This window comes from Esox lucius, chromosome 23, assembly GCF_011004845.1.
Source record: "Esox lucius isolate fEsoLuc1 chromosome 23, fEsoLuc1.pri, whole genome shotgun sequence".
Classification (NCBI taxonomy): domain Eukaryota; kingdom Metazoa; phylum Chordata; class Actinopteri; order Esociformes; family Esocidae; genus Esox; species Esox lucius.
Genome location: NC_047591.1, coordinates 12,910,870 through 12,923,069, shown reverse-complemented (window position 1 = coordinate 12,923,069; position 12,200 = coordinate 12,910,870). Strand labels below are relative to the sequence as shown.

Below are 12,200 nucleotides of genomic sequence, written 5' to 3'. Positions count from 1 at the left end.
ACCAACAGTGAGCCGAAGGCAGCCGAAGTGCTGCTACCACCCCTGAAACACATGCTGTGGAGGCAGCTATTTCTGCCACTTTGCCTTACTGACCTTCCCTGCTATATCCTCTGATTTCTACCGATCTAAATTCATAACGTCTACCTGTCAGTGAAACATAAAAAAAAATTGCCCTGATAATATTCACTGTATTTAAAAACAACCAATTCAACCTGAACTTCTATGTGTAATTACAAGTTTGTGCATTCGGCCCATGTCTTATTCCTTGTTTTGGACATGATTCGGAGGCAAAGCCCTTCCCAAGTTAACTGCAGCTGAGACAGACTACTTCTACTACAACTCCATTTATTACCTTGAATTGGAACTGCTCATTGAAGGTGGGGTTGAGGGTCTTCCGGTGGACCTTGGTCTCAAACTTCTTCTTCTTGTCAGGCAGCAGATAGACCTTGACGTAGGGATCTGAGGTGCCGCCCATGTCCATGGCGGGAAGGTCGGCTGCCTGGATAATCCCCACTATGAGCTGAGGGGAGGAACGGTGGAGAGGAGAAAACGGAGACAAAGTCAGCACCTCAGTCTTACCCACAGTAGCACCAAAACCCAAGCTATTATCCCACCAACATTCCAAGGGAACACTGTACTTTGGTTTAGATGGAATAACCCTCTTGATGGAATAACACTAGGGTTGAGAATCTCAGTTCAACAAAACCAGCAGAATTCCAATGGCACATTATGTTTGCTAATCCAAGTTTATCATTTTAAAAGGCTAATTGATCATTTGAAAACCCTTAGAAAACCCTAATTGATCATTTTGAAAACCCATTCTGGTAGCACAACTGAAAAAGGTTGTGCTGATTAAAGAAGCAATAAAACTTTCTTGCCTTTTTTGGACTAGTGCAATATCTGGATCAGCAATTTTGGGATCAAGTACAGGCTCAAAATGGCCAGAAACAGAACGTTCTTCTGAAACTCAGTCTTCTCGTTCTGAGAAATGAAGGCTATTTCATGCAAGAAATTGCCAAGAAACTGAAGACCTAGTACAAGGCACGTACTAAGGCAATCCAACACTGTGTCAAGCAAATCCAACATGTGAGAGGTGCTTCTGGAAGCATTAGGGGAAATCTCTTCAGATTACCTCAACAAAATGACAACTAGAATGCCAAAAGGTCTGCAAGGCTAATTGCAGCAAATAGAGGATTATTTGACGAAAGCAAAGTTAGGACAATTAAAAAACAATTAACTTTGTTAATGACTATTTCCTATTAGTTTTGCTATATTCCCTATTCAAACTCATTTCATGTTTGTTTTCATTCTAAGTGACCCCAAACTTTTGAACGGTAGTGTACAGTATCTCTGCAGCATCCCACTTCTTCAACCTTGGTGTGAAACGTGGGGGCGTATTCTTCCCCAGCTCTGTTGCTTCTTCCTTTTGACTCTTATATTTTTGTAGGCTCCCTTAGCTGCATATATTATCGGAGTGTGTTTTGACATTATAAAAACATGCCAAAGCTGCCTCAGCCATTATGCTGAAGTGGAAGTCTCTTGGATAGTTTAGCACTTTATCCTTAGTTGATGCCCTTTGTCCTGCCATTGGTGAGGTTGTGCCAAGGAAGGGACTGATTATAACTACTATGCTAAGAGCTTCCAGGTATTTGTTTTGGAACATACATTCTCAAAGTATAGTGAAATTTCACTTGCCAAGTCCTTCCTCAACAACAGGTGTTAATGAATTGAAATGTATACTTGACTGCGGGTGCTATTCCAAAAAAAGTAGAAAATTGCACATCAGAAGGAAGCGTTAGAGGGAGGTGTTCAATTTCAGACATTTTCATCAGCTTAGTGATGAGCTTTGAGAATATTATAGTGTTGAATGCTGAGCGGCAGTCGATGAACAGCATTCTCATGTAAGTATACTGCTTGTCTAGGTGGGAGAGGACAGTAAATCGAGATTGTGTCATAGTGTGGATCTGTTGGGGAGAGATGCAAATTGGAGTGTGTCCATGGTTTCAGGGACAGGCAATCAAGAGAGAATTTCCCAGCCAAACTGAAACAATTGTCCTCCTGACACAACGCTCTTTAAAAAACAGCAGTCGAAGAATGACTCCCATATCAAGGGGAAGATGTAGACGAGTGGGTCAGATGTAGCTCTCTCCCCACCACAGCAAGACGTGATATGGTTCAGAACATCTATTGCAGATAGGGATGGTCGCTCTCAAAATAAAGTAGGTGTGAGTCACTTAACCCTGATTACTCTAATCAATATCTATGTTTTAAGGATTTATAATTTCACCTTAACTTTTTTACGGAAGTCCTGGTACAATATCTTTCAGAATAATATGGTCATCCTGAACTGTGTGCCAGACCAGTACCTGGATCGATCCTTCATGAAATGTCAATATCAGATGTCAGGAATAACCTTGTAATTACTAGCACTGATGTCTCAAACTGTGAGAGTCCCTGTAAACAGAACACTGATGAGCCATATAATTACGACCACCTCCCTAATATGCTGTTGGTTCTTCGTGTGCCGCCAAAAAGGTGCCGACCCACCGAGGCATGGACTCTGCAAGACTCCTGACGGTGTCCTGTGGTATCTGGCACAAAGACATTAGCAGCAGATCCTTCCAGTGTAGTAAGTTGAGAGGTGGAGCCGCTGTGGATCGGACTTGTTGGCCCAGGACATCCCACTGATGCTCAAACAGATTGAGATCTGGGGAATTTGGAGGCCAGGGCACCTTGAACTCTTCATCATGTTCCTCAAAACTTTCCCGAACAATGTGTGCAGTGTGGCAGGGCGCCTTATCCTGCTGAAAGAGGCCACCGCCATCAGGAAGTACCATTGCCATGAAGAGGTGTACCCGATATGCAAACCGTAACAATCATGAAAAGTTTGTGACCACAGTAGAACTTCTGTCAGTTTGGACCAATCCTGCATTGATGAGCCTTGGGTACCCAACACCCTGTTGCCAGTTTGTGGTTGGTCCCTCTTTGGACCACTGGCAGTAGGTACTCACCACTGTCGTGACCTGCTGCTTCATTGATGCTCTGATCCAGTCGTCTGGCCATGAGTTGGCCCTTGTGGAAAGTCCCTCAGGTCTTTACTCCTGCCCAGAACTAATTGCTCAGTTACCATCTAACCTACCCAGACCTTGACATGCCCTTGTTAGGAGATGATCAACGTTATTCGCTTCACCTTTGAGTGGTCATACTGTTTCGGCTCATCAATGTATAAATATCTTGGTATTTGGATTTATGAGTTTTCATTTAAAACTCATGTTGCAGAAATAGTGAAGAGGTTCAAGTATAATATAAATCATGTCCATGTTTTAATGGCAGAAATGGTAGGAAGAGGTTTTGGAATATGGGGACAGACTTTTACGTCGTTTTGGATTATAGTGATATTATTTACATGTATGTGCCAGCCTCTGATTTGAAAACTTTGAACTCCCTTCATCATTCAATCGTAAGTTTTATCGATGTACAGAAATGTGGGTTGAGCCCTGGGTCTTTAAAAGAGAGGTATTCACTTATTTATATGGCAATTCTGCAGAAACTTCTTGTTTGTATTACTTCACTTTTGTGCTGGAAATCCAATAATTACCAGAATTGCTCTCGTTGGCTCTGGAGGTCCGGAGGGTTTCCACTGTGCTAGGAAGGACTATTTTTACTTTAGATGCCCCTGGCTCATAGAATGCCATCCAGTCCTCCTTGAAATAATATTTGCTTAATCAATTTACATCTTTGCTGGAAGGGATGGAATGTGAAAATACTTCCTGTTTTGAGTGTTTGTAATAAAATTGTTGTATTTTAAATTGAATTCATTTTGTAAATCATGTTCACAGTGTTCCCTTGTGAATTAGTCTTAATGATGATTTACCTATATGAATAAAATAAAGTACGAGGGATAGAGTAAATAAAAATCTCCTTCATGGAACTAAACCGCAACATAATATTCCAGTCATACTTGGTCAGTTGGTTTAATTCTTTCTTTGGATATAGAATTGGAGAACGCTTAAGCACATGTTTACGCAAAACCTTAGTGCATCTTACTTTTGGGCCGTTAATATCCATGCTGCCATGTTTTGGCTTGATGAGGTTCTAAACAGCTCAGCCGAGACGAGTGTTGTGAGGCCATACCTCATCACGACTTGGAGGTCTTTAAATCGCAAAAAGATTTCTATTGGAAGTTACATTTCAAGAATCCTCCGCTAACACTTGCAGGCATGGTAAGTGTTGTTCTAGACATTTTTACGACTTTTGTTGGCAGTGGCTGCTCCAAAGCTGCTGTTCTGCAAGCATCTCATTGGAATGGCAAATGACGAGGTCCAATTTTATAATATGCACTTTTTTGGTCACGTTTGGGCAAAAATGGGGTGTGTGATTTTGGGAGACAGAGGGTCTCATATGGCCGTGTGGAGAAAAATGGATGTGAATGTGGTCCCACAGATATATATAATCGGAAGACAAGACAACACTTTTGAAAAGGAGATGCATTTGTTAAATCTTTCAAAATACATCATCCACAATCAATCAATCAAATGTATTTATAAATCCCTTTTTACAACAGCAGTTGTCACAAAGTGCTTTACAGAGACACCCGGCCTTAAACCCCAAGGAGCAAACAGTAGTGTTGGATTTCAGTGGCTAGGAAAAACTCCCTAAGAAGGCCAAATTTTAGGAAGAAACCTAGTGAGGACCCAGGCTCAGAGGGGTGACCAGTCCTCTTCTGGCTGTGCCGGGTGAGATATTAAGAGTCCAATCGGAATAATTTATACATTTCTCTGGGCTAAATCCAGAGTCCATTTGATTTTAGACTAGGTCAAAAGTATGACCAGGTGGACAAGGACAGGGACAGCAATGGGCCCCCCAAAACAGGTACTCCGCAGGTGTGGACCAGGACCTCATCTCCTCCTAAAATGTAAAACTGGAGGAGACTGAGAAAAGTTACAAGTGCATTCCTCATATCCCCCAGCAAAATAATATAGCAGCGTAACACCTTGGAACTGAGACGGTTCCAAGGTGTTACAACACAACTTATCTTTGAGTTCCAAATAAAAAGGGAAGTGAATGGGTGGAATTAAGGCGGTGCTCCTAAATAATAAAAACCACTAAGGTTTGAGCTAAGGCAGTATTATGGCAGCAAGCAGTTGAGGTCAGGACCTGTCACAGCACTAGAGTGAGAGGCCTGCACCACAACGGTCTAATCATTTATAACCGTGCTGGGGGGCCAGAGAGGCTGATTGACCTGCCAGTCACAGCCCCTTCCTCCAAGGCCTCTTGGGGTCGCCTAGTCAGTCAATCAACTTCCTATCACACAGCCAGGAACGAGCAATCTGGTGGTGGGACCGCGGCACTCAGCCATGGAGGTCTAGAGCAGCTGTCGAAAACAGCCAGCTTGGGTTACTACTGCAAGAGAAATGGGTGGATTGGTGCAGTAATTCTGGATATTAGTCAATATTTCAACATTTCAGATCACTGCACTAAAGCATGGCTCGTTGGAGGCGGTGGTGGGACTTCAGCCATACAAAGTCCATGATGGGAGTAGCACGATGGGGGTGGAGGAGGATCATGTGAAAATGAGATTCAGGGACCAAAGAAAATACTCCACAGTCAGTAAAAATACAATACACAAGAACACCGCATGGAAGGAACATATAGGGAAAAATGGGGGTAATATTGTGTCGGAATTCCCAGATCCCAAAACATAGTATTCTCCTAACATTGGTTTAGTACTATCACACCCGGAATACATTTGCTATATAGTTTGAATATTGTTACAGCAACTAAGGGAAAGAATATTATAAATACCTATATCATATTTTCTAAAGTGTGATTAAAATTGCAAGACAATAATTATGGGTTGCTTAGTACCCAATATCACTATATAGCTTACTTAGTAGCTTTCCATGGCTAAAGATCACTGCTATGTAAGCGTGTCTGTTAACTCTGAAATACTGCCCATCAGATTTCTCCATAGCAATATAATGACAAACAGTGTCAGATGTCCTATTACCCAGTGTCCCAGAGCATTCACTATGAATCTCTAACCAAAAGGACTCATCTGTAATAGAATAATGGGCCAAGAGGCGTGTGACAAAGACTAAGCAGTTGTTTAATTAAAATATTTCACAGGAAATTCAAATCAGCTGTGAGAAAACCTCTTCATTCTATGATTCGAAACACAGAGGACACATGGCCACAGTAATTAGTCAGATTCAGGCTATTTGAATATTAAATAGAATTTGAATGTTCTAGTAGACCAGCACAACAGACATTACCAAAAGTACACTTCTTATCTGATTATCTGGTAGGAAGATACGCAGCTGGCTATGAACTCATAACCTTCATAAACTGGCTTGTATATAAAAGCATCCTCCATTAGGCTGTAAATGTGTTCATTTCCAAAAACAAATGAGGGAAATTGGCATACTGTCTACAGAAAAAAAAAATAGTCCCCTAATTTGCACACTGTGTTCAGCCAATCAGGTTGCATCGGTCTGTCCGTTTGCCCATAGCTGAATGATGTGCGCAGCATAAGCCACTCATGTTGGTGATAATCATTTTCAAAGCTGACAGCACACCACAGTTTTTTCTTTTTTTTTTTTGCTAGGACTGCATTCATCAATCAAGCAAGAAGGCGATAGTGTTAGAAATGTATTAGAGTAGCCCCTAAGAAAACAATGGCTTTGGTTTTCAATTGGAACTGTTTACATCGGAGTAAAAGACCCAGTAAACATATTATAAGAAATATCCAAGAATACTGTTAATAACAATACAAAAGCCTCTGTACGCCAGCACAATGGATTTGAAATGAAACAACAGAGATGCAATTTTTCGCATCAACAGAAGTGCAGACTTTTAGCATCAATTCAAGGGATTGAACAAATATCGTATGAAAAGTTTAGGAATTGCACCTAGTTAGAAACACAGTCCCCTTATTTCAGGAGCTCAAATTGAATTGGACAAATTAACACAATCAGAAATAAAATGGGAATTTTTAATACTTAGTTGAGAATCCATTGCAGGCAATGACTGCTTGAAGTCTGGAACGCATGGACATTACCAAATGCTAGGTTTCCTCCTTTATGATGCTTTGCCAGACCTTTACTGCGGTTGTCTTCAGTTGTTGTTTGTTTGTGGGTCTTTCTGCCTTAAGTTTCGTCTTCAGCAAGTGAAATGCATGCTCAATCGTGTTGAGATCAGGGGATTGACTCAGCCACTGCAGAATATTCCACTTCTTTGCCTTAAAATACTCCTGGGTTGATTTTGCAGTATGTTTTGGGTCATTGTCCATCTGTAAAGTGAAGTGCTGTCCAATCAACTGCGCTGAATTTGGCTGAATTTGAGCAGACAATATATCCCTATACACTTGAGAACTCATCTGGCTGCTTCTGTCTTCTGTCACATCATCAATAAACACTAGTGACCCAGTGCCATTGGAAGCCATGCATGCCCATGCCATCACACTGTCTCCACCGTGTTTTACAGATGATGTGGTATGATTTGGATCACGAGCTGTTCCAGGTCTTCATACTTTTTTCTTGCCATCACTCTTTTTACAAGTTGATCTTAGTTTCATCTGTCCAAAGAACGCTGTTCCAGAACAGGGCTCCCTTTTTTAGATGTTTTTTGCAAAGTCTAATCCGGCCTTTCTGTTCTTGAGGCTTATGAATGGTTTGCACCTTGTTGTGAACCCTCTGTATTTTCTCTCGTGAAGTCTTCTCTTTATGGTAGACTTGGATAATGATATGCCTACCTCCTGGAGAGTGTTCTTCACTTGGTTGGATGTTGTGAAGGGGTTTTTCTTTACCATGGAAAGGATCTTACGATAGTCTTCTGCGGACGACCAGGCCTTTTTGCGTTTCAGAGCTCATCAGTGTGTTCTTTGTTTCTAAGAATATACCAATCTGTTGATTTGGCCACTCCTAATGTTCCTCTGATAGATTTGTTTTTTGCAGCCTAAGAACTTTTATCTGCTTAATTGATGAAGGAACAACGAAGGAATATCCCACACCTGTCCATGAATTTTTTTTGTCAATTGTCCAATTACTTTGGTCCCTTGAAAAAGAGGGGGCTACATATTAAAGATCTTTAATTCCTAAACATTTCCTCCAATTTGGATGTGAATACACAAAAATTAAAGTTGAGAGACTGCACTTGATGTCCATATTATTATTTAACTGCAACTTGAAAATATTTTGGTTAACAGTCAAAATACCAAAACTTGCATCAGTGTCCAATTATTCCTGGACCTAACTGTAGTTAGAAACAGTTTTAGGGAACTACCCTACATGTTCAAGGGGAACTGAGAAAAGTAATATTTCGATCAGCCTAGAAAACAAATATTGTAACGTTCAAAAAAGCTACGTGTTTAATTTGAATATTCAGTAAGTCTGTAGAATTCCCCACTTGAAAAAAGTTTAGCACTGGTAGCACTCACACAGCCAAGCACCTCAGGGAGGCAATACACTTTTGACAGATGTTTCTGCTGCACCTGGAAATGTCATTACTTGTCTGACTTAACTCCCGTAAAGTGGGAAATAAATTAAAAAATATATATTTATATAATTATGTTAGTACCTGGCCTTGAGCACTGTCAGCTTAAGCCATTAAAATAATCAAAATGTTAAAAAAACTAAAGTTAATTTACATATTCCCATACTTTGTGTAATGGCACTGTTAGCAGTGTATATAGGGACACAATACATCAAATCCATACAGAGTTTACATACGTTTATATACAATGGGCTGTGAGGATGTAAGATATTGGATGAGTGGTAAATACATCCTACACATTAATCAACAGCTGATAATTTACAGATATACACTTCCATTATATGAATGTATCCAGGTGCAGTTGTGGCCATGGTGTCTGTTTAATAGATGGCTGGTTTCTGATGGCCAAACCAGAGGAAAGAAACGTTTCAGGTGCTGGGATTTTTTGGTCATGATTGAACTGTGATATTATTTTTCAGGCCAGCCCGCCATTAAATAAACTTCAAGTGGCAAGCAACACCTTTGCAGCCTGTTTGAAAAATGTTTTTTCGCATGAACTAGCCCACACGGGATCGGAGTTCATAACCAGTCTGTGCACATTACTGTTGGATGGTGAACTGGGAAACGTTGAAAGAGGAATAATGACGCAATCTGCCAAGTGTACAAACAGGTGAAGAATTTAAGGAAACATTTTCAGGCCCTTTTGACTGCAAAATCTTGTCCAAATCAAATGACAAACACATAGGACTATGAAAAAACCCTGAAATTATCTCTGTAGACGGAAAGCTACACATTTTACCCTCTGCAACAGATTCTATGGGTAATGAAAAAAAAAAATGCATTACTTTAGGGAGGAGTGACATTCATGTAGAGATTTGTCCAACACCTGAATGAGAGGAAATTTTAAAAGTACGCATTACTATTGAAGATCTATGTCAGTCACAGGGGTGCCCTGGTAATTACTGTCTGAGAACCTATAGGAGTGATGGGTTACTCAAGTCCTGGAGGGCTTAAACACTTCTTGGTTTCATCCTCTCCTAATCAGGGATTGAATTCAGTGCAATTGACTAGCAGGTAGAAACAAAAAAACAGCGGCTTAGTCACAAACTGCACCTGCAATTGTGACTATGCTCCGGGAAGCGGGTTCTGACGGATTGATCCTGATATGTCATCCCAGGTCCCTCCCCACCATCACGGCTCCACTTGGGCACACAAACACTGCACACTTCAAAGAAAAAATTGAAAGCCCCAAGGGGATATGAAAGGAGATGTCATATTCCCCATCTTGTCTTGCTTTTCACTGTAGCCTCTGAGAATCTACTCTCTTTCATGGGTCAATGGTAGAATGGTAAATGGTTTGTCATGAATGCAGTGGTTCCCTTTTTCACTTGAAAGGGAAATTAATAAGGTAATTACGTTGAATGTGGGAAATGGCATATTCTCTCTTTGGTGGAACCTTTCGTTGGGGAAGTTGCTTGGTGCGTTTCCATGCTCTGGGTACCAAATCCTTTACTACCCTGATGATCTCATTACCCCCCAAAAAACCCATTCTAATGGAGGCCTGGAGCAGTAGCAATCACTGGCGCTTAACCAAGAGAAACAGGCCAAGACATTTGACCATTCAGGACCTTTTCGTTCTCTCCACTCAGTGAGGTCTTGCTCTACTGAACTGAGAAGGCCACATTACTTTTAAACAAAATGAGGGCTTAGTCCTCCTGTCCCTATCCCAGACTCCTCCCGTCTCAAAAATCCTCTGTACCAGGGAAGAGAACAACTAGTGGACCAATCAACTGTGCCAGCCACTCTCAGACTGCACCAGTCTTTTCACTGTGATTATTGCTAGCATTTGCACATCATCTGAACAGACAGGGGTTCCATATCTACAAATCAAATGCAACGTGATATCATAGGGCAATGCTACAAGTTTAAGGTCAGTGTCTCTCGTGAGGTCACTGACCTATTAAATACACAATAATAAAAATAAATAAAAACAAAACACCATTCATTTGGTATTCTTAACATTCCAGGAGGTTGGCCAAGTGAGACAATCACATAAAAAATTTGCAAATTGTGTTAGGGCAGAAGGACAAGGGCCCTTTCATTCTTGACTAAGTAATCAAAGTCTCACACAACACAAGAGTGGCTCATTTCAACACAATGTCATGGAACAATATACACAAATCATAATACCATGACTGGTATTTAGTTATAACTACAACACAACCTGTTAAACCATTTCCAATAAAGCAACTACAGATCAGGTGAGAGTAAGGGGGAAAGTTGTGATATACTGCATTTGGATAATCTCTCAGGTATAAGTATTTTGACAAATACAAACCAGTCAGTAGGAAACTGTCAACGCTGAAAGCTAGATATACATTCAGTGTATATGACATACAGTACACTGTTACCACAACCATCAGCCTATAACCTTGAGCAACTGGAAACATGTGGCCATGTGGATGAGACAGAGTAATGCATGTCAGTGGCTAATTTTAGAACTTTTCATGACAGGGGATAAGTAGGGCCTCGGTGAGGGAAAGCAGAGCTTCTCCATGCGGCCTTCCGGCATTGCTCTCTATTAGGCTACCTATCACACAACATCTGGAAGTTGATCTGCTTTCCTAGTCACCCTCCTTTTGTAACCCAGACGCCGGAAAACAGACTGCAGATGTGTTCCAGAGGGGACGGTGTTTGGTCAAGGACAAAAAGAGTGCACTTTTACAAACAACGGAAACAGAAATATCCTGTCATTCCAAGATGAGGGTGTTGTTAAAGCCAACCACTAGGATTCTCTGGTGGGATGTACCCCATAAGCTCTGGCTACCATCTTGCAGTCAGGCATTAATAATGAATAGCTGCAATACAGCAATGAAAATACAACATAATGCATTCCCCAGGTTAGGCTATGTATTCAAAACATGTTCATGGGTTGGAGTGGAGGGACCCCACCCACAGAGGGAATGGGGCGTGGCTATACTTACGCAGGGGAGAGCTTTTGGACAACAACGACACAACGACAGTGACAACGGATATCGGAGGCAGACCCTTACCGTATTCTCAGTGAAATTGTAATCCAGGCTGAACTGTAATTTGCCCAGTTTCTGTTCCTCCTTGGGCTCTGGTTCTTTCTCCGTATCGGTCAGGCCTGTCTCGGCGTCATCCTCATCCTTCAAGGCCTGAAGGAGACACCCACGAACAGTCAGTGACCTCCGTGTGCCGCCTGCGCCAGCCCCTTAGGTAGCTGCCGCCCTGCCCCGCCCAAGACCCGCCAGCGGGTGGGCCGGACACCTGAAAAAAGCTGCCTCTCTTTGGGGAGGGGGGGGGGGTGTATAATGGAGGAAGCAAGCACTAAGACACCACAGCGGTTAACACCAGGACATGCTCGGTGATGCACAAGCCTCGGGTCGGGGACCCGTGATGCGGTTCAAATCTGTGAGTGTTTCGGTCTGAGGGGTGGGGGGGGGGTGGGGGTGGGGGGGGGGGGTTTGGAGAGAGATCCAATGATAGAGCCAAGAGATGGGAACAACGGTCGGGCAGTCGAGGAAGAGGGGACAGAGATATGCTGTGAGAAAGATAGAGATTGAAAAAGAGAAAGAAGGAGAGACATATAGAGGGACTGAGGGAGAATGTAAGACTGAGAAAAACACATTTAGCAAGTGGGAGATTGACAAAGAAACAAGAAGAGGAAAGAGAAAGTGTGACAG

At 41.9% G+C, this 12,200-nt stretch overlaps 1 protein-coding gene across 6 annotated transcripts in view; it reads right to left on the bottom strand.

Moving 5' to 3' along the window:
* syt1a (synaptotagmin Ia) overlaps positions 1–12,200 on the bottom strand; it is a 243,483-nt gene that overhangs the window by 22,185 nt on the left and 209,098 nt on the right. For 5 of the 6 annotated variants that reach the window (XM_010887234.4, XM_010887237.4, XM_010887236.4 and 2 more), the window contains 2 exons: positions 11,547–11,672; positions 353–520 (listed from right to left, as the gene is read on the bottom strand). In XM_010887234.4, coding sequence (XP_010885536.1) covers positions 353–520; positions 11,547–11,672 — 294 coding nt within the window. The remainder of the gene's footprint in view (positions 1–352; positions 521–11,546; positions 11,673–12,200) is intronic. The other variant, XM_034290070.1, reaches the window with a different exon arrangement.